The sequence below is a fragment of the Oenanthe melanoleuca genome, chromosome Z (genome assembly GCF_029582105.1).
Source record: "Oenanthe melanoleuca isolate GR-GAL-2019-014 chromosome Z, OMel1.0, whole genome shotgun sequence".
Taxonomy (NCBI): Eukaryota; Metazoa; Chordata; class Aves; order Passeriformes; family Muscicapidae; genus Oenanthe; species Oenanthe melanoleuca.
In genome coordinates this window covers 64,553,817-64,577,703 of record NC_079362.1, presented here as the reverse complement: position 1 = coordinate 64,577,703, position 23,887 = coordinate 64,553,817, and the positions used below count along the sequence as shown (strand labels likewise).

The following is a 23,887-nucleotide window of genomic DNA, read 5'->3' as shown; positions in this document are numbered from 1 at the left end:
TAGTTAATAAATGTCAACATTTAAAATGTAGAATGGGGTTTTGACTGTGTAGTACTTTGTCACTCCTTCTTTCTGCCCATGTCATATGCAAATATGTCTGCTATAATCTTTAAAAATGACAGAATTTTGGAGTTGGTAATTTTGATGAACTGATCTGTAAATACTTTAAGGGAATCTTCAGGTTTTGAACCAAGTATGTAAAAAATTGTGCAAAATTCCAAAGGATGTATTTTCCATCACTTTGGAGAGGTATGCAGAAGGGAACAGCTGAAGTAGGTATGCAGTCCATATACAAATATAGTACCATTTTATGTAGAGGATCTGATTAAAAAAATGTAAAAGACTTGTATTATGTTATTTGATTACTTGTTTCTAGGAAATTTGTTTCTACTCTTAAATTTTTAAGCTTAAGAGTGCCTTTCTGTATTGTTAGCCAAACCTAGTGGTTTAATCTGGGAAAAAGCACAAATTACTCAGTCTAGAAAGCTTGTGATCTTTGATTTCATTAAAAACAGGCTCTTTATGCTGTAAGTTAGAGGTTCTGTCAATAGGTATTCTACTGTGTCTTCACAGTAGAACCTCAGAAGGGTCACACAGGCATATTGGTGGGTAACCCTTTGTGTCTGAATGAGTGGGTTCTCAGTCAGAAGTGATTGTTTATCATAACTCACTAGTATTTCCTGCTGCTGTTTTCCTCCCATGAACGTGCTTCACAGTGCTCCATTGGTTCTGATTTCTTAGCTGAGCTAATGTTCTTCCAGTTCTTCTCACTCTCCTTTTCTAATCTAGTTTTACTCAGATGTTGAATATATTGGCCAGGATTTTTGGATTCAGCAGGGTTTTTGCTTAGTAATTCAGAACACTTACTCTCCATGCTCTCTCAGACATTCTTAAGTGTCATTTCAGCTTTGAGATTGTTGCTTTTTTGGTTCCTTCACACTGGAGAATGGGACCAGTTTTCATTCACTGTTATTAGGTTTTAATCTACTCCACCCCCAGTAATTAAGATTCAGTGATGTACTTTGTACATACAAATTATGGTAATTTCTCCTGTCAAAAAAAGGCTACCAGTTTAAGTTGAAAATATGGAAAAACATGGTTTTGTAGTTTCTTACCTGATTTGCTGTATATCACATACTTTTTTTTTTTTTTTTTTTTTTTTTTTACTCTGTTAAATGTTTCTATTTGGCTTTTTACCTCTAGGGTTTATTTAAGTGTCAGAAAAGTGGAATCATTATAAATTACTAAGTTGTGTCTGTATTTTTCTGTAGTTTTGATATTACATATGTTGGATGTGGGTTTTCTTGTATTCTGGTTGGAATTATTTTCATTCTGTTACAATGCTGGAAATAGGTAGCTTATTTAGAAGTTTTTCTTCTAAACAAGTATGGAAAGTTTCTCTGGATTTCTCCACCTGTTTGTGTGTCCGAATTTTTTCATTGTTTGGCAGGTGATTTTCCTTGTGTCTCATGCTTGACAGAAGAAGACTGTAATTTATGTCTGCTGAAAGAGAGCAGAAAGAACACAATGAAAGTTTTCTTGCTGACATACACACCATATATTGCACCTCCATGTACATGAAGTTCATCCTAACAGAACTTTGCAGCTGGTTCTTAACTAACCTCTTTACATATTCTGCTTTAGGCAATTTTTCACCATATTAATAAATTCCTTAATTTCATTTCCATGTACATATGTTTGTTCTATGTTATAAAAGAGATTTTTAGAAACCCTTACTATAAGATTAGTTGTTTTTTGTTTTTCTTTTATAAAGAGTCTTAATATAACTCTTTCAAAATGTATTTTCTATCACTGATGACTTTGTGTCATCTTGTACTGGTATGATCAATTCCATTGCCACCATATTTGTATGATGATTTTGAAGTATGTTACAGCTTTGCAACCTTGTATTACATAGGTATTCACTATAATACATTGCAAAGGTGAGCACTGTAATTTGGTTATTAGATGTACAATATTAAGCCTGATCTGTGCTTTTAATGATAAAGTACTCTTTGCTTTTGTATTTCAAGTAATAAGAGTAGACTTAATTATTCAGAGTAGACTTAACATATTAAATGCCAATAACATTCAACATTGTACAATAGAGTTTTCCAGTCCAGCAGAAACAGAGAAGGTAGGACAGACAAAAAAGCTTAGTAGAATTTGGCAGGTCTGGCTTTTGAAGTTAACATTGCTTCACTTCTTGAATTTCAACAGATTGTATTAGGGCAGTGTGTAGCTGACTCATGACAGGAATTTTCTGTACTTGCAGTCTGGGAAATGCAGCTACATAACTATAATAATTTGTGTAATGCAGCAGCATTGCCAATAATTAATCTTATTAGTAATTTTAACTTAGTAATAACATCATAAGAACATGAGAAAAAAGGGGAAAAGGAGAGAAAAAGCATTTTTTTGGGGAAAAAACCTGCCAAAACTTCCCCTTGAACCTCAGTAATTAAATTATTTGTTTATTATGTGTCATTGAACTTCTCAGTGGTCACGAAAATATCCACATTACCTTTCCAAAAGATCATTCCCCTCGTTTTCTAAGTTGCTTTGAATTGCTCTTGGCAAATATAAGAACTTTACAAAATAACTTTTGCAAAATCTGTTCTGCAGATGTGGAATCCATAATTTAAAAAGTTAAATTTAAACATGTGTATGTGAAGCCTTCTTCATGGATATTTAAATTTAAAAGGAATTTATGAAAGAGAAATCATAAACGTTGATGGGAGTGTTTATCATTCAATGTGTTAAAACTTGATGTAGTGAGTAAATAACACTATATGTTAGAAGTATATTTTTAAAAAAATCTCTATGGCTAGTATTTTCTAAAGAACAAACTTTAATTAAATACAGTTTGTTTTCAGGTGGAAAAAAAAGACTAATTCAGGAAATTCTTTCTTTTGTTTTCACCGAAGTTCAAAAATACCTTGGTTCTGCCTGTCAGCAGATAAATAATGTACTTCTGCCAAGTGATGCACATAGAGCATACATGTCCCACATTTTTACTTCTGAGGAGATACTCTTAGGAAGAGGGCATTTTTGAACAAAATAAGTGCCCTGGGCATTATCTGATTGATGCAGGGGTAAATTTTTTTACTTGTTTCAACACAAATAGAAGACTGAGCTCAAAGAATTTAGGAAGTGAAAGTAGAACTTCTGTAATGCAATTTCATTTATTTTTTCATTATGTCTAAGGAAGAGGAAATCATTAAATGGTACAAAAAAAACAGAAAAATGCCAGAAAAAAACCCCAGAGTCATAATTACATAATGTACCCTGAGCTGTCTGTTATATGGTATGCTGTTTGAGGGTCAGTAGCAGAAGGGGAGAGAATATATGGAAGTAGTCCATATATTTTTGCCATATTGCCAGTTTAAAGACAATCTTACCTGAAGGTGAATTATTTCGGTTTCTATGCTTTTTTTTTCCTTTTTATCTCCTTTCCTTCTGGCTAAAATGGGAGGAGTTAGATGTAAGTCACAGTATCACAGAATTGTTTGGGTTGGAAAAGACTTCAGAGGTCATCTAAATGCAAACTCGCCCTTCTTCCAGCCAAGGTCTGGGATGCCATCTACTAGACCAGGTTGCTCAGATCCTTGTCTAGTCAGATCTTGAACATTTCTAGGGATGTGACATCCACAACTTCTCTGAGCAACCTGTGCCAGTGCCTCAAATTTTCCCAGTAAAGGATTCATTCCTAATATTGATCTTAAAATTGTCCTCCTTTAAACTGTTCCCCCTTGTGCTATCACTATCTGCTTGTGTAAAAATAATTTTCCATCTTTTTTACAAGCCTCCTTTTAGTACTTGAAGTTGCTTTTGGTCTCCCCAGAGCCTTCTCTTTTCCTGTCTGAGCAAACCCAACTCTCACATCCTGTCTTGATAGGATTGATGCTCCTGCCCCCAGATCCTCTTTGGTGCCTCCTCTGGGCTTGCTCCAGCAGGTCCATGTCCTTTTATTGCTGGGACCCCAGCTCTGGCTGCAGTGCTCCAGGTGGGTCTCACAGAGCAGAGCAGAGGGGCAGAATCCCCTCCCTGCCCTGCTGCCCACGGGGCTCTGGATGCAGCCCAGGACACGTTTGGCTCTCTGGGCTGTGAGAGCCATGGCTGGGGCATGTCCAGCCACAGAATCAGTTGAAAAAGGTCTCTGGGATTGATTCCAGCCTGGGACCCAACACCACTGTGGTCAACCAGGCCATGGCACTGAGTGGCATGTCCAGTCTATGCTTAACACCTCCAAGGACAGTGACTCTACCACCTCTCTGAGCAGTCCATTCCAGTGTCTAATCACCCCTCCCGTCAAGAAATTATTCCCAATGTCTTAAACTTCCCTTTGTTCCAGTGAAGTTCTGTCCCTAAGGTCCCTCAGTGATCCCTGCTTCTTGACTGTCACTGGTCTGAAGGAAAATATAAAACATACATAGTTTACAAATTAGTCCTGATGTTTTTGCTTGTGGTGATTCAGTCAGAAACCATGCTAGGCTGAAATTTTGCACATAGTATTATGAAATATGTTTGCAATATGATGTCCCTTTAAAAATAAAAATAGGAAATATTTCCTATTTCCATAAAGAATAAAATACTTAAAATCTCTTTTGTGAAAGAAGACATCAAAGATCTCAGTGTTTAGCTCAAGAATTAAGGGCTCTCGGGGAGTGACTGACAAATTTGAAACTAATATATAGGTGGTTTCTTATAAAATACTTTTAGTAGAATTTTTTTTCATTAGATCTAGTAGCATCAAGGCAACAGCAAACACATGCTCAGTGTGGGGACATTAAGAAAACATTAAGGGAATATTAAATATATACTGTAGGCTGTGTGGCATTTTTGGCAGGGCACGTAACTCATATGTGTGGGAATATGGCCAACTGTCTGCAGTGGAAGCAGCAGTTCAGAGGACTTGGATTTTTCAACTGACCTGCAGATATTACAACTGATTTAGAGCTCATACTTATTTTAATGTGTTTTATAAGGAACGAGAGTATACAAGTCCTTCTTCTTCCTTTACAGTAGAACTAAAAAGAGGAAATAAGGCTTTAAAAAAGTCATTCCATGCCAGCAGAAATAAAGAATTAGGATGGTAAAGAATTCTGAAGAGATTGTTTCTGAATTACATCTGAGATGCTTGTGAGGCATCTGAAATGAAAGGGGATGGCAGGCTCTGAAGTTCCCTGCACATATCTGTGTTACCAGGTGCACCACCTGAGAAGGGGTGTGCCAAGGCAGTCCTTGGGAACTTGCATTGTAAGAAAGAACAGAGCTTTTCTGCAGGAGATGGTCACCACTGAAGGAAGAAGAGAAGCTGAAGGTATACAACATTCAAATCTGATTTTGGAGGGATTGAGTTTTATAAAGGAAGGGGAATAGAAAAGACTCAAGTTTTGACAAAGCATCACAGTAGGAGAAAGTGTAAATGAAAGGTGACTGAGACAGTTGTTGACTACACAAGGAGATGAAAAAAGAAATCTCAGAATCATATAATGGTTTGAGGATCAAAGCAACTTCTGAAGATCTTCTAATCAGCCTAATCATAATTGTAATATTGTGCTTCATTTAAAATAAAAATTGTAGTTAAAAGTACCAAACAACAAACCTGCCAAAACCTCAAACCCAAACTAATCATGAGAACACTTGAATGTCTTATGCTAGATCTCCAGAAAAGGCAATGAAGTGATGTCTTACAGATAGGAGATTTGAAGACTTTTTAAAATGAAACTAACCTTGACTTCTTATGGTCAACTTGGGATTAATTCTATCTATTCATTTTAACTTACAGTTCCTGATTTCTCATTACTGTCATTAAACATGCAATTACTTGTATCCTCTCTGAGGTATTTCCAGCTCATTTTCTTGTCTATTTTATTCTCAGATTATGTATATGTCAGCTCTATGGCCTGTCTGGTCTTGTAGCTCTGATGGAAGTTCCTAGTGTTGTGCTGGGGTATATTGTCTCATTCTGGAGAAATGGCAGCCTCTGCTAAAGTTGTATTTGCTTTGCTAAAGACCAGTGAATTATGTGCTGTTGGATCACAGGCAATGTTTGTATAGTCTAAACAAATGGGGTTGTCCTGAGAACCTTGAGACTTTTTCCTTCTAAATGAATGATCTTCCTTCTTTTGCCAAATTCTGAAAGTCTTCTCTGCATTAGATGCCAGAAGAGTTTTGAATTTTTATATGGAAAGACCTCAACATATTACATGGACAGAAAACATTTGTATCTAAGACAGTTTAAAGGGTCCACCTGTATTCTAGTGTTTTAGTTCTTTCTCATTTGGATGTTTTTCTGTATCTAAGGAACAGTGAAGATCCAGGCAGATACTCTTTTTCCATTAAAAAGAAAAAGGATGTATTTGTTTTGCTAATAATGTGGGAAAAACTCAACTTGAAAAAAAAGTTACATAAATTATTCTTTCTAAAATATTTGAAGAGCATTTTTATAACAGAGCTCTAACACCTTCAGGATTAGTGGAAGAGAACTTCAGTAGTACTACAATTAATGTTTAAAATGCCTTTTAAAAATGAAGTGTGAAGAATAACCAGCCATTTAAAAGCAAAATATTCAGATTTTGTTATGTCCGAATAGTTAAAAAGTCTGTTGAAGTTATGAATTTGTATAAGATTCATGCCTATTTCCTGAAGTATTTATTCTTTGTAGAAGACTGAATACTTTCTTCTTGATTTCCAGTGGCAGTGGAGATTATTAAGTAGCTGTGTATTAACTTTTTGTTATCTTCCAAATTCTAAATAATTTATGTATCTACATGAGAGTTTTGGAGAAAAGTGTTTTGGTTTGGGGTTTTTTTTGTTTATTTTTAATTTTTTTTTTTTAAACTTCAGATGCATTTTAATGAACATGATGTTTCTTATTGAAGAGTTGTCCACATATCTTAAATGCTATTTTGCCATTACAATTTAATTTGAACAATATTATATGCCATCTGTGCTGGAAAAGTTGTTTGGTTTTATCACAAGAATTATTTTATATATATTAACGTTGTCTAAAAAACCTGTTTATTTAAACTCTTTTTTCAGAACTGTGAGGACTTGGGATGTTAACAATGAAAAAAAGCACAAAAGCGTCTTTAAGCCACGATCAGTTCAAGGAAAACGGGTGATTCCTACAACTTGCACATACAGCAGAGATGGGAAACTTATTGCAGCTGGCTGTCAAGATGGCTCTATCCAGATCTGGGATAGGAATATGACTGTAAGTCCAGTATTTGATAACAATATATGCTTCTATTATTTCGAGTGTGAATGTTGAAACACATAAAATCAGTTTTGGTACTTTTATATTTTTATTTATTTCCCCTCCTCTCCCCTCTGTCCTGAAAATCAAGTAACCTGTAGGCATGACTTAGTGTTTCTTCTGCTTTTCCACAACTGATCATTAAGTCTGCTGCTACTAAGTTCAAAATGCTGGGAAAACTCTTGGTAGTCTGCATTAAAAAAAAAAAAGTTGACCATATATTTGTGTCTAGATTATTATTTATTTAAGATGGAATGCTTGTGAGAAAAGCTGTAATTTCTAGTTATATAATTTATTTGAGATGTTGAATGTATTGTGGGCTAACTCTTAAAACTTGATACTGAAATCAGTCATTAATCCATATAATAGGTAGATAAGAAGAGCATCTGAGTGGGTGATGATACAGCCAATGCTGCACATTAAATGGCAAATGTTATATTGTTTAATATGTAAAAATAAACACTGAGGCAAATTTGAGCCACATATGTAAATGCATTGCAGTCAGAAGGAGTCAGAATGGAAGCTATTTCAAATTTATCGAAATCAGGAAATATTTCTGTTCATACTGAACTAAATAATCAATTTACAGTAGTTGTGATTTGAACTATATTGTTGCTACTACGTTATAATTTGAAGCTTAGAGCATTCAGTGCTCACTGTTGCTTTGTGTAATGTGGCTTACAAACCAGTCCAGTTCCAACAGTTTAATTTTGCAACATCAAGTGCAAATTCATCGGGCTAAGCTTTACTGCTTTGAAAATAATCAGCCTAGTAAGTCATCCATATTCTCTCTTTATTCCCATCTTATGCAAAGAAGATTCAGTGGGATACTTTGGTAAGTAAAACTGAACTAGTGCAGGTTGCATTAGTCTGTTCAACTTCGTATTTCAAGATATTTGATTTTTAAAAGGAAGACAGACAATCTGGGCAGCTTTTTACAAAGATTTAACAAGATTTGATTGCTGGAGGCAGAAGGAAATGTATAGATTTAAAAGGAAAAGAAAGCCTGTGGATCATACTCAAAGTATAGCCTGTATTTTGGGATTGCAATCTATTTTTATTTCTGTTTTTATTTCCACTATAAACCTAGTAAAACTTCCTAATGGCACGAAGCTTGAGAATTCATCCTAAGTGTAAACTTGTTCTAACAGAATAATAAATTTTTCAGAGACTGGCTTTCATCACCTGTGTATGTTGTTTATTTTAACATATACAGTATTGAAATATTAAGCTTTCTGGTGTAGTTTTAACAATAGTGCTCTTGGTAGTCTGCTTTTTCATGTGCTTTTCCTTTTGAACTTTTCTGTGTCTGTACAATGACATATTGCAATGCTGATTGAGTGCAGTTTAAGGTGATTTTGAGTAATTTAAAGATATATCCTGTGCGTCTTGTGCAGTTTCTAGTGGGTGACCCCTGTATAACAAGGCAAGACTAAAGTGATTTTCTAGTAGAAATTAAGTTGGTGCTGTTCTTGGGTTTGTATTTTTAATGTCTAAAGAGTTTTTGTCGTTGTCTTTGTTGGTTTCATTAAGAAGCATGCAAGGTTTTTGGGTGAAGGAGCAGGTAAATTGTATTTTTAGCGGTATTCTTACCTAAGACTGCTTGTATCCTCTGGAGATCCCTGAGTATAGTTAGAATCAAGTGTTTCAAAAGGCATGTTGATTAAACAATTAGAAAAAGCCATCATCTTGCTGATCCCGAGTGCCCAAACCACTGTTCCTCCATAAGACACTAACAGTACAAATTATATCCATGAAGATTGTCCGTCCAGATATTATGGCTCACACTAGATACACACCCATAGTGGCTGTTATCCTGGTTGTCTGTGAAGATTTTTAGATGCATTTATTTTTGAGTTGAGTCAAACACAGTGCCTACTAGAGGGGGAGGCTTCTGTTTACTTCAGTGAAAATGTTAAGTCCCTGCTTTCCCACTCAAAAAGGCTCATCAACTCTTCACAGAATCACAGAATGGGTTGGGCTGGAAGGGCCCATACTGGGTCATCTGGTCCAACCTCCCTGCTCAAGCAGGGTCATCCCTGAGCACACAGCACAGGATTGTGTCCAGATCATTCTTGAATACCTCAGGTGAGGGAGACTCCACAACCTCTTTGGGCAAGTTGTTCCAGTGCTCAGTCACTGCACAGTAAAGAAGTTCCTCCTCACGTTCAGGTGGAACTTTTTGTGCATTGATTCCTGCCTGTTGCCTCTTGTCCTATTAAGTATGAAGCAGCAGTTCCATGGGCAGAAATGAATACCCCAAAAGGAAAGAGGTGATGCACCTTCGAAGAACAAAAGGGACACTCATTAGAAGCAGGTACAATGGGGCAGTGTTGGTGGGAAGCCATCACTGTACCACTTTGCAAGACAGAAGCTACCCCACAAATCTCCTTTGTCATAGTTTCTGACGCTGGTATAGGTTTTTTTATTCTCTGCTTCCCACATTACTTGTTATACCTGTCTAGAGGAATCATACTGATGTGTCAATCAAAGGTTAAAGAAATGAAAAATGAACATGTTGTGCAGTGGCATTCCCATCACCACAGGCACATCACCTGTGTTGTACACTGCTCCATGGTGTAGAACTTGGTCTAGAATGGTGTGATTAAATAACTGTTGATTTTTAATTTAGAGGAAGACAAGATCTTCTTTATGTCGTATTTTATCCATTCTGCTGTAGTCAAAGTAGTTATTTGTTTTAAGTTATCTTCATCAGGTGGTTGGTTTTGTTTTCCAGGCCACTTTTGAACTATCTCAGAATCTGCTTTTTTTTATTTTATTTCTTTTTTTTTTCTTTTTTTTTTTTTTTTTTAATTTTTTTTTAAATTATGTTGCTTTGCTTAGGGAGTGATTTTCGTGTGTGATCGATTCACTTCTGACTAGTAATGAACACCATGAATGTTTCATTCAGATTTTTACTTCCACTCTTTTTTGGTATGATTCCAAATCTCCCAGCTGTATGCAGTGAGACTGAAAACACTTTTGGAACTTTTGAAGGAAGATTTTTTCTTAATTCATGACACTGACATTGGTAACTTGCTAGTGCTGAAGTTAGCCAAATGCATTCCGGCTTCGCCTTGCCTTTTTCCAGACTTCCTCAGCAGGATCATGATCCATTATAATCACCTGCCTAGGAGGATTTTTTTGTTTTGTCATAAATCTGTGTTATTTTCTCACGTATGTTATTTTGTCAGTGCATGTTTTTTCTTTAAGGTTCATGTACATGTGCATTTACAGTGCACATTAGTAGAGCCATCTGTCAGCGTATTTGAAATATTATGAACACTGTCAACTTGGCTTAAAATAACATCTTCAAAGGACATAAAAAATAACTTCCTTCAAACTTTGAATGAATAGTGGAAACAACAGTGTAAAATAGTCAATTCATAGCACAGCACATTAGAACATTCTCAATTTAAATGTTCTGAGACATGGAGAAAAGTGTCTGGCAAATATGGAAAGTTGAAGAGCATTTATGGTCAAAATAAGACAGTACCTCAAAAATTTTTGGTTCACTGGGCAATGCAGTAAAACCACTAGGTTTAGCTGCAGTTCAAATAAGTTCAAATTCCTCATCTTGCCTGTGCTTGCTGCTTGCCCATTCAGAGCTTTTTGCAAGCCTGTAGTAGTATATATTTCTGAACAAATTGATCCATGGAGTCAGTCTTTAGTATGAAGAATACAGAGTGTCTTGCCATCACTAAACCTTTGTGTCCTGATTTTCCTGTCCAAGAATGGGAGCATCTCATTGTTAGAGATAGGGAAAGACTGAAATAATTTTTGAAGCATATTTTGAATTATAATTGAAATCTCTTCAGTGAACACAAAATCTCCATTCATTTTCCACAATAAGCAGGAAACCTGGAGATGTTTTTTTCATCAGTTACAGTTAGGGATTTTTGGGATAAAAAAGCTAGACTTTTTAGTTAGCCTTCCTTAATCTTTCAAACCCCCTGATGAGGCTACCTGTTATGAGAATTTTTTCCTCCATCTTTTCCTGGGTGTGTTCAGCACAGGACTGCATAAACAACTTTGCTGTGTATGCCAGGCTGAATTATGTTGCACAGTTTCACACATCACCTATTTTATGATATATCATTGCAGCTGTGGTAAAAATATTAACAAAGATGTTGAGGAGGCAGTTTGTAAGAGAAGTGGTCATGTCTTTTAAATGCCTTTGAGGAAGCAGCTTGTACACTCAAAATCTTGTCTGTGTTTTTTTTTCTAGCTATGTTAAATTTGGTTATAAACTTTGAGTAATTTTTATAAGCTTTACCTATCTACTGATTGCACTATAAGTAATAAAGAATTAGTTTCAACAAATACCTCTGTAATAATAACTTTGTCTTTTACATCTGTAATAGGTTTAGTTTTTATATAGTGTAAATCTGAACATGAAAGACATAATGTTTTGTAATTTTCAGCATAATTCTCATTAAGCAAATTGGTTCAGTGCTTATGGAAATATTTTTATAGTGAGTGATTAACCTTATTTTTTTACTTTCTTGTTTCATAGAAGACTTAGGCGTAGGTTTAACTCCATTCTTCAGCTCTAAAGTGAGCATTTGATACAGTATTGCTGAATTACTGCTTTGCTAGCATTTTCTTTTCTCCTAGTTTTAAAAACTTACTCTTATTCTAAATTGCTATAATAATTTACGTATTTTGATCAGTTTGAATTACTTAGCTAAAGCTCAAAGTGGTCTTGCAGAACTTAAAATTCACAATAATACTGAAATTCAACACTATAATAATGTACTGCCCACATGAATATTCCAAAAAGTGGTGTGATCAAGTGGTAATCCAATAATTTGTTTTCCACATGCCCTTCAGCCACCCTGTCCTCAAAATATAAGGGGAAGAAACGTGGAATGTCACAGTATGCCCTGAATTTAAACAGATCTAAGCTCTGTACATTTTAATTACGAATAGTCATGTTAAAAGTATTTTCCAAATAATTGCATGATTTATAGATGTAAGATAAATACATTTCTATATTTAGTGATGATTTGCTTTGAAAGGGTTTCTGTGAGCTTTTAGTTTTTAGTTTTGTGATGCGTTGTTGGAAGTTTTAAGGTAGATTTTTTAGAGACAAAAGGTTTCACCAAGTACTGGAGCCATTTTGAAATAATACTGTACAACTAAGAGCACAGATTTAGATAATGAAAAATTATTATGTGAAAAGTTTTTTTTTTGTTGTTTTTTGTTTTTTTTTTTTTTTAATGGGAATCCAAGTCCAGATCTTATTTGGAAATTTTTTTTGCAAACTTTATTTTGCTGTTCATGACGGATTTTACAGCTGATGCTGCCAAGACAGAGTAATCAAAACTAGTAGTAAGATCTGAGACTCACTTTAAATACTTTCCCGTTAATTGGAAGGTCATTTGAGGGGGTTTATACCCATGTGTTAGGAACAAGAGGTTATTGAATCTTTGCACAGTTACAGGATTTATTTTGCATGTGCTGACATGCAAAAGACATGGCTGTCAGCAATTAATTCCTGAAATGTCTTATGTCTGTCCACTAGAAAACTTTGCTATACGTATGCATTTTTAGATGCAGATTCTACCAGTTCATTGTGTGTCTTTGGCATCTTGTCCATCACAGCATTAGAGAATTACACTTTTTTTCACAACAGCTAGGTTTTATTCATCTTTTTTCACCATGGAATATTCACTTGTCTATTTGGGTGATTTTTTAATGTATAGAATTTAATGTTTATATTGATATCTCCACAGCATTAAAAATATTCCTGTGAAATGTCAATATTTAATAGAAACAGTTTACAGTGACTGTTCTTAAATTTGCTGAATATCACTACTACAGCTAAACAGCAGGGAAATCTTCCAATTTTCCCCAAGTATGTAACATGCTTCATGCTTTGAAGAGGGCAGTCTGGCTACATCTGGAAATTTCTTGTGTAAATACAAGATGAAGGATATCCAAATATACTATATTCCCCTTTCAAACTTAAGGTAAGTTTTCCATATCCATAATATTCCACCCTTTCATTCCATACGTATATGTGCCAGACCTCTGTTCCAGAAACTGGAAATCACACACAAGCTTGCCAGCAGCAAATATTAACAGATTCATATATTATTCCTTTTTGTATACGTCTGGGTTAGCCAGTACATCACTATCTGTACCCTGAAGCCAGCCACAGTAAAGAATCTGACAATCATGTGCTGAGATAAAATGTGCCCTGCTGTATTTCTAAGTGCATTTCTCATGTAATAAACAGTTTATAGTTAAGAACTATCTAAATGTTTGCACTATCTAATATAGTGATGAAAGGCAATTCTAAATCTTGAAGTCTGTCACACCCCAATGAAAATAGGTTAAAGGATTTCACTTTGGATTCATGTATGGTTGAGGAAAAAGGCTTATCCCACAAGGATTATATGTGTCTCTTTGGTTTATTATTTGGAAAACTAAATGTAAGACTTAACAGAAATTATTTCAAAATTACAATTTGAGAAGAGTAGGCATTATAGCAACATGATTGGCTTTATTAATATTGTAGTGCTATTAGTATTAATACAACATGAATAATGTTACAGAAATAGAAAGATGAAATAATGAAAAATAATGGAAAAAAATAAAAGAGTCTTCTTGAGCTAGCTTTGTTACTTTAGAGAAAATTTTCCTTTTTTTCAGAGGCAAAAAGTGGAAGGTACAAATACTACATTCTTACCTAACAAGAAGTGAGCTCCAGAGTGGTTTGGCTTATCAGAGAAATGGCTTTTAGCAGTAGTAGTGTTTGCATTGCTCAAGCAAGCTGAACACTTCAGTGGTCTAGAGTCTGATAGGGTTTGTAAATTATGGAAAGACTGTTTTGTGCTTGATGTGTATATTAGGAAGCTAGTTTTGCCTCCAAATGTATCTCATTGTGCTAGGTCACTATTTCTTGAAGCATGTGAGATGAAGAGTAGGATTATGCTGTGAATTTCCTAAAAGCAATGAAAAGTGCATTTCTGTACGTCTCTTGGTCATTACATTTATTTTATTAGAGAAACCAAAGACTCCCACGTTTTAAAATATTTAACAAAAGGAAAACTGTTACAGCTTGAACAAGTGAGTTAAAATCAAAAATGGCTTCTGAGCCATGGAACATACAGGAGGTTTGCAGGAGATAAGTTATAGTGAGGCATAGGTTACATACATTTAACTCAGGAAGTTTGATAAAGAACAACTTTTTCTCTACAGAGAGAACAATTGATTCATGGTTGCATCCATTAAAAGATGCACTTCTCTGGGGATACAGTTTAAATAATTGGCTATAATACACTAGAGACCATACTCAATTCCTAAAGAATGTAAGTCTTGTTAACTTTAACTGAAAATATTTGAATGGCATTTCTAGAGAATTCATTATAAGATTATAAGCCAAACAAGTCATTTTTGTGTCATTTATTATCAATGAGAAGATGAACTGCACAGCTGAAAAGTATCATGGCAGCAGGTACAGAACTAAACTGATCATATGAAATTTAAAGTATTTGTAATAATATATTTTTTGTAAGACAGCTTCATTAAACAGGTTTCTTGCAACTCTAGGTATAAATCTCATAATTAAAACCTGACTGAATATATGTGAGGCTTTCTTCATGAGTAAGCAAAAACTTCTTCCAGTGCAAAATATTTTAAAATAAAGGGATATTTTCATGATCTCCCTATTTCCTAAAGTTTGTTTTCAACAGATGTTAGTGCTAAACAGTTAGCAGAGAGGGTGGTGAAATAGGTGGAGCATTGTCCAGCTGTGTTTTATTTAATGTATGACTGCTGTGATACTACACAGACTGAAATCAGATACATCCGTGAAACAGCTGCTTTCCTTAAACTAAGTTCTAAATTTCTCATGAGATAGAGAACTAGACTTGGAGTTGGATATGGCTACCTTTGTGTTTCACACATTATATGTAAATACATATGCAATGTGTCTAAGTATGTCCAGAGACTTATAATAACATTCTAGTTCAATAGACTTTCTGAATATGTATAATCATTTTAAGCAGTAATTCAAACAATATATTCTTAGATATTTCAACATATGTAATTTTCATTTAGATTAAGCAGTATATAGAGTTGTAAAGAAGTTCCATTATGGTTACTATTTCATTTTGCACTGTGTATATGTATCACTTTGAGGTTTGGCTTGTGCTCAAAGCAGTCACCCATAATGAGCACTAAATTTTATATTTAGTGCATTTTGTGAAGGTTGGGATAGGATGGCCAAATGATAAAAGTACTGTGCTAATTTATATACAAAGAGAGAGTTGCTCTAAAAACTCTTAATTCATTGGATAATCATTGATTCTGTGTTGTTTTTATGGATGCTAGGAGCTCCTGATGGTTGTAGCTGCTGTGATCAATCCCTGATATTGAAATATAAATGGCACTGCATCCTGGCTCACTAGCCTGCTTTTTGTCCTCACCATTATGCAGTTCTGTGGTCTCACCAGGGGAATCTGAGGTCTGTAAACAAACTTCATCCTGTTGAGGCCATCAGAGAACCTTGTGTGGACCGTTATAGATGCTGTTTCACCAGTGCTCACAAGAGCAGAAGGAGGACAGTAGTGCATCCCTGCCCTTCTAACAGGAGGACAGGCATGTATTCAATGCCTTGAAAAGCCTGAGTGATTTTTCAGAAGTGTTGACCTATTGCAGTCAGCAGAAAGAACTGCATCGCAAGCCATTGGCTTGTTACTTGTCACAAATGTGAAAATGACTGCTTGATTTCAATATTTGATGTGTTGAAGGGTGTTGCCAAACTGGGTAGGCATTGGCAGAGGTGTAGGAGTGTTTCCTGTATTCCAGACAGGTCAGTGTGGTTTCTTGGCTGTTGCATTGAGGTGGGAGGGCAAGGTAGGGCTGCAGTAATGTGTGGTACTGTCTGTCTGAACATGTAAAACTAACTTCAGTTTTGACTTCCTTCCTAATTAAAGGTGTCTATGTCAGAAGATGAATCTTTCAGTGTCAAACTGGTAAGAGGTTTACACCAGCAAACAAAAACAAGGCAGTGTGCAAACTTGGTTACTATTTGTCTCCCACCCCCCCGCGTTTTGGTTTTTTTTTAAACTAATTTTTTACTTGATAATTTACTTTATTTCCACATGTACTACAGAAAAGGAGTGGTGGTTTTCTTTGGTTTGATTTTGTTTTTCTTTTTTTTTTTATTTGTGCTTGCAGATTAAATGAATTATCTGTAATTGCTGTAATTGAAAGACAGTGTATTTAGTTCATTGATGAAATACAGCTGTTAAAAAAGACAAAATGAGGCAGGAATGGACCCCTAAAAGTAAAGGGGCTTTCCATTATCAAGGAAACAAAGAAGGAAAACACATTAAAGTGATGATACTGGCAGCGGGTTATTGGTTGAATTTATTACAGTATATTTTACAATGTGTGACAGAAAGGAGATGAAAGGACATTGGGATGCATATAACAACATTTTTCTTATGATGAATGGTTAAAGGAGGTAAGATCTTCCAGGGAAATTGAGAAGATGTGATATCCATGTAAGAAAATCAGGAACAGCTTTCATCATGCTGAATTTATATTGGCACCTAGACATTCACAGAGTGATGTCAAGGTGAGCTAGGATGTTCAGCAGAGAGTCAATGATGTACCTTTTTTTGAAGGCAGTTAATGGCATGGAAATATTGGGAGGCATGGTTGTGAATAAGGTATGTACACTGTAGGGTGAGAGTTCAGTGACCATGGGGTTTGAGTAGCATTGAATAGCCAGAGAAACTGAAAGGTAATCATGTACTGGAGGGAATAGTGAAGAAGGGAGCCAACATGTAGATGGTGTGCAGGAGATACAGGACTTCATAAAACAATGAAGAAGGGGAACAGAAAATAGACACTTTTTCCCCAAGGCTGATGACAGTAAGGGTTGAGTAGCATCACATGTTGGATTTGTCAGGGATAATCCTGAGACTCAGGAGGGAATTTAAGTAGCATTCTCAAATGGATTAAAGTGAGATTGACAAGGAATGAGGGTGGAGGAGAAGGTAATATTGGATGAAAAGGCGAGAGAGAGAGAGGAACATGTTGCTATTTGGGGAAAAGTGGGTAATGCAGATAAGGTTTTGAGATACATGAATTGCTGCTTGTGAAATTTGTATCTCCCTGTACTGTGAGAATGCCATTGCTGGTGGAGAAGAAATATGAAGTTGCTGGGTGTAAGTGTGAAATATTGTGCTGAAGTGAAACTAGGAGGATAGAATGAGAATATGAATCTTTCTAAGGATGCTAGTGGTCAAAGAGAATTGCAATGGAAAGAGGTACTACATCATGGAAATAGAAAACGAAGAGGAAAGAGGGGTTTGAAGCAGATAGCAAACATTAAGGGTAGAGGAGAAGGCTAGTTGCAGAGTGAGAAATTTTGTAACAATTCCTAATCCTCAGAGACAAATTTTCATGGAAATACTGTAGTCTGTTTGAAGGACTCTTGGATATCAATTCGGCCATACCTTTAATAATCATCTTACTATTTATATTACATGAGACAGAAGGGATTAATTGATTTAAGGATATTAATTGCAAAAAAACCCTTCTCTCATACTTAAAATAGTAATTTGTTTTAATATCTGGGAAAAAAGAAAGCTAATTTTAAAAGTGATCTGTGTTTGAAATTTTATCAGTAATTGCACTGAAGAATAGCAAGCAACTTTTTCTCCTAAAGGTATTACAAGCTTTTTCACTCTAATGCTTAGGTACTTGATTGCTGCTCTGAAAGCTAACTTGGAACATTCTATTCTGTTAGTGTAAACCATGATAAACAATTTTTGAATTTATTTTCCTGCTTTGCCAGTTTTTTCTTGCAAATGTGTGGGGTTTCTATTTGTTTGCTTATTTAGGTAGTTGAATATATGAAACTATTGGGAGAAAAAAACAACATCAAAGAAGGAACCATGGAATTGAGATAAGAATATTGCTTGAAAAGAAAATGAAGTTTATTTGAGAATGCTTATTTTATCACTGACATGCATGAGGAAAAATATCATTTACCCTTTTAACATTCTTCCATCTTCTATCTTCATTGTTCCATCTGAATGAATAAAACCAAATCCATAGTTAAAAAAAATTACATTTTTAAATAATATGCAGAGATAATATGTCATGATGGTTTGCAGTGCATTTTTATCAGGAAAAAAGTCAAAGAATATAGAAGAAAGAATAGCTTCCTGTGTTACAAGAAGCTTAATGAAAATGCTTTCATTCCTTAGAGAAATACACCCATCCTCTTAGAATGTACATGTGCTAGCTACTATTTCTAGCAAGCAAATAGATTCTTTATGCAACCATCTTTGAAAACTCACTGCAAACTACACTTTCTTTGGCTCGAGGATTCATGAATCAGAAATTTTAACTTTATGTAGATTTTTTGTGTATTTTCAGTCATATTTCACTCTCTTTACCCTGTGCCTCTATTACACCACAGAAGTTTAAGCTTTGGGGATACTGAAAGAATATGAGAAATTATATTACATATCAGGGAATAAGCTAAGAATAAGTCTGTCATAGTTGCTTTTTGAAGGCAATTTATAATTTTCCTGTTTATATGCCAGTATGCCAAAAGCTACTTTTAAATTATATGAAACATCCAGTGTTGGCATAGATGAGTTTGAAGAAATCTGTGGACTTTCAGTGGAGTTCTAGTGTACCTTAGCTGAATCTTTAATAAGATATTTGCAGAATAACATTGATCCCATTTGATTGTTTTCTGGAAGGCAAGGAAACCTTAACAGCTGTGCAAGTCTAAGACTGATTAATTTAATTTCAAGAGAGGCAAAAGGAGGAGTGGGCTTTTTTTTGGATTTATAAAAGCCATATTTATGATAATACAAAGGAGGAAAAATGTATATTTGCTAGGATAAAATGGGTTAGATAAGTTATGAAAAGATACAGAAGAAAGTTTCCTTTACATCCTTGTGTGTTTTTCTCGTGTAGTGTAAAAAATCCCCAAAGAAAGCCAACTGAATAGTTTCCAAAAGCTATTTTTATTAGTAATACTTATCATTTTTGTGGCCAAGATAGGTTATTTTCTCAAATGCAAAGTTTGACTGTGCAGCCAGACATTCAGCTGGGGTTTCATTTTCAAACCTTTACACAAATATTTAGCAATACTCTTAAGAAGCTATATTTCTAAAATGGTTTCCTGAAATACTTCTTGATGAATAAGCTTAAACAAGAAGAAATTGTTTTTGTGGTCAGCAATATTCTTAGAAATTGAATGTTCTTCTTGGTGAAGGAAGCATGGACAGATAGGAAGGACTTTCTCATCGCTCTGCAGTGGATCACACACATCTCTAGGACAGGCCAGCCTGCTTGCTTCCTTGTTTTGCCTAAACCCATGTATGGTCAAATGCATCAGGTAGCTTTCCTCATTGCCTTCTGCATAAATGTTTTAGATTTGTTTTTAAAAACAGCAGTAAAGTTTTTGTATCAATTGCAGTTAACAAAACACTAAACAATTTTTCACCTTCACTGTCTACATCACTGTATGACTTCTTCTTAGACTACTCTTTTCCATAATTTCCAAGCATTTTCTGAGTATTTCACACTTGTGTTTTTATTTTCAATCTCAGTTGCATAATATAATGCATGATTCATTGAAGATTCCATAAATTTAAAAAATAGATATACACCTCTTTTTTTAAATCCCAGTTATGTAGGTTTTTCATTGCAATGTAGTTGCTCTAGAAGAACTACAGCGTATTTGGGTGAAAAAAAGAAGAGCCAAGTCTTTTATGGGTTCAGTAATTTCAAATAAATAAGCTTCTCAATGAAATACATGTGAGAGATTATTGAAGGGTGTTGAACCACTGCTGAGTGTGAGAGATAAACAAATCCTGAAGACTTGTCATGCAGAAAAAAGCCATATTTGCAACAGATGAGAATATAATGGATGCACAGGACAGTTAAATACAATTATCAGTCAGATGTCCTGGTTGTGACGAGTAAGGTTAGGCTACTGTATTCATAATTGATTAATTAGGATTGAGAGAAAAGAAGGAGTGTTTCAGGTCTGCTAATTATGTGTATAGATGTCACTGAGTTAGAAAGTTACAGAGAAGAGGAAATCATGTAACAGTGTAATCATGTAAACATTAAACCCTCAGATTTCACAAGTTAATCTTGTTTTGCATCAGTGTGCTCATTACTGAAACAGCATCCATTTCTACACCACGGGAAGTGGTATTGAAGAGCTGTCACGTAAATTGAAAGCCTGGGGATCATGTTTACAGAGACTTCAGGAAGGCATCTGATATAGCCTGCCTGCAACTGCCTGCTCAGGGAAAATATTGAGAAATTCCTGAATTCAGCTGGCATATGTAGACCTGACAATTTTTAATTGATACACTAAACCCAGAAAGTGCACTTATATTTCTTGTGTGGATTATAACTGAGAGCAGAGGAGAAAACGCTTGCTTCAGTAGAGGTGGCTGAAGGGGGGATGGGGAAGTAGACATTTGGGGAGTGTAACTCATGCCTTGGGAGCCTATCTGTCTTGTCAGCTGTGATCACAGCTCTGAGATGTTGTCTGTCTCTGATGGGATCACTTTCAACAAAGACCCAGACAGCTTTGGTCACTTGTGATTCGCAAGGAGATTTCTGGTTTGTTTGTTTGTTTTCTTCTTGCAGCTTTGTAAATCAGTTTTGTCACTTTGAGCCTGGCCTATGATAATATATCATCTTGGAAGGCTTTTATATGTGTTAAAAATTACAACTTTTGCAATTGAATATTGTCAGTGTGAACTATTTTATTTTGCTGTAAGTAGTATCTTAGGTGGAAAGACCAGTTTGAAACTCAAGTAGCTGTACATGACCTGGGACTCGCCTGTGAAGCATCTCTGCTGAGCTAGTCCTGCCCTTCTGCCTCGTGTTTGAAACCAGCATAAATCTCAGTTGCAGTTGTGTGACTGTGTTCACACTAATGAATAAGTAATGTTTTACTACACATCTGTAAAACAGAGAAAGATTGTTACAGCCATCTTTGTAGGTCTCACTTTCCCCAAAGCCTGCCTTAATTTACTGCCTTTGCTTTATAAGAAAATCTAGAAGATGTTAGGAATAAGAAGGAAGAAGAATGTCTTGGCTGGGACATTCAATGTTTTGTTGAAAGAAAAGTGGTGTGGGGGGTGCAGAATGTGAGAAGCATTATAATCTTGGGAAAGTGTTGGCTTACTGTGAAATATTGTATCCCAGAAACAATGTGGAAAGTTAAAAAATTTCATCAGTTAAACGTACTGTTATTTTTCTCATGGATGTGGCTTGGATTTCTGAGGTGAACAAACTAATTGGGTCTTTCTTTTTCCTAGAAGAAGTTTTATTGAGTGTTTTGGAGCAGGAGAGCAGTTGTGGGATGCAGAGCTATTGCCATATGGCTTTGTTGTAGGTCATTCTTTTGTGATCAACTGTTCATGTGGCTACTGTGGCCATGTGGCACAGTGGCATGTGTCGTCTTCACTTCCTGTATGGGTCCTCTTAAGTCCATACAAGTTTTTGTGCAAGGGATGCTCATTGCAGATGGTTCTCCAGTCATGCACTTTTGCCCCCACCCTTTCCCAATCCATTGCCTGGTTTCCTTTTACCTTCTGTCTCTTGTTCTCTCTTAGAACTGTGGCAATATTGCAAACCCTGACATTTATCTGTCACTTTTGTTTTTTTCGATACATGCAACTGTGTCCTTTCTCACATGTGCTTCATGTTTTATGCCTGTCATCTCATTTTGCACACAAGTACGGTCAGCTGTGATTGCTTAACAAAAATATACGTGCTAATTCAAAGCTAGGAGGAAAGTGCTTACATTGCTGGAGTTATTTGTTAGAAAGCTTTTAAACAAGTTGCAGAAGACAGTGGTTTGCTGCAGAATTTGCTGAAGTAACTAAAACTTCAAAAATGTTAAGGACTAATGAACTTGTCAAATTCTATGTGGCACATGACTATTACTTCGTAATAGCAGGCACCTCTGCAACAAAAGAAGGGTAATGAAGGAGGTGTGTAGATACACTTTGCCCTAATTATCTTGACATCTTTATCTTATGTTTCAATGCTCTCCCTTTCCCTTCTTGAATCAAATTTTTGAATTGCATACATTGGTTCTGTTGTTTCATGTCTTTCCAGCTAGAAACATTCTGATAACAATTTTTTTGCTAATGATTTGTTAGCAAGATTAGACATCTGTTAAAAATATTAAGAGGTCAGAGGCCAAAAACATTATTTTCTTTGAAAACTGCAATGAATGTTTGCCAGTATGTATAAAAACTTCTTTTCAACCTTCAATCATTTTAGAATATTTGATTTAGTATTACAATTCAGGGTTATATTCCTTTGCAGAATAATATATGGAGGGCAAGCTTGCAGAGCTCAAAGTTAGGAAAACAATCTTTTTACTGGTTAACTGAGCAAATTTATTTTTAAAGACAAATAGAAATTGCTGATGCAATCTTATTATCCCTTTCAGTCAAGTCTGTTTTTACATGATATCCTAAAGCATCAAAGCTGGATAGAGTTAGGTGAAATTTGCTCTTTTGTTTTCATTTTTGTCATTTAGGGGCAAATGATACCAGTCTTTGACATCTGTATGTTGCTGTTTTCCTTTTTCTGTGGGATGGTAGAAAATGGGCAAAGACTGGTCAGATAATAGGTACTTCATTGAGAAGGCTCTGTAGTGCATGATGTGGAATAAAGAAGTCATTTCACTTGGAAAAGACCCTTAAGAGCATCAAGTCCCACTATTTAAACCTTATATACAACTTTAACTCTGCTAAGCCCACCTCTCTACCATGTTCCCAAGTGCTGTATTGGCACGTCATTTAAGTACAAATGGGCATGGTGACTCAACCACTTCCCTGGGAAGCCTGTTCCAATACTTGACCACTCTTTCACTGAAGAAATTTTTCCTAATATACGATCTAAACCTATCCTGGCACAACTTGGGGGCAGTTTAAGATGAGTTGTGTAATTCATGAAAGATATGGTTTAGGTATTATTAATGGATTCACAAATGGTAAATAAAATCAATATTTTTCACCATAGGAAAATAACACAATTTCTGAGCTGCTGTATGATTTGCTATCTATCTATAGATGTTTAGGGATTTTACTTGTAAAACATAAAAGAAAAGGCATTTGTTTGTTTCTGAGAGATCTCTTTCTGTGTTTTAATTTGTATCTAACACAAAACAAGAGGAAAGAATTTCAGACTGAGGATGAAATCAAAGGAAAAACCCCTACACTCTCACATTATGTTGGACAGCTGAGTGAAAAAAATTATATGCATGTCAGTGTGACATTGCCTGAAGGGCCTGAAGGGATGGGAGTGTTGTGGAGCACAAATGAAATTTTTCCAATTTGTTTGCATTAGCTTAATATTGTGATGTAATCTTTCTGGGATTTTTGAAGTGTGAATATTAACCATTTATAATGTTTTTGAAAGTGCCTAAATACATCATTTTAATTACTTGTTAATGTTTAACAAATACTACAGAAAATTTATTTCCTGATAGCCAATTTACATTTTATTCTTTACACATTCCCACATACTTGGAAAATTTTATGCAATTGGATGCACAAAATATGTTTTTTAGTATTAATAAACACTCCTACC

General features: G+C 35.3%; 1 protein-coding gene across 1 annotated transcript in view; it reads left to right on the top strand.

Moving 5' to 3' along the window:
• WDR70 (WD repeat domain 70) overlaps positions 1-23,887 on the top strand; it is a 139,065-nt gene that overhangs the window by 77,287 nt on the left and 37,891 nt on the right. Inside the window, exon 11 of the mRNA XM_056513716.1 lies at positions 7,048-7,222. Within this exon, the coding sequence (XP_056369691.1) occupies positions 7,048-7,222 (175 nt within the window). The remainder of the gene's footprint in view (positions 1-7,047; positions 7,223-23,887) is intronic.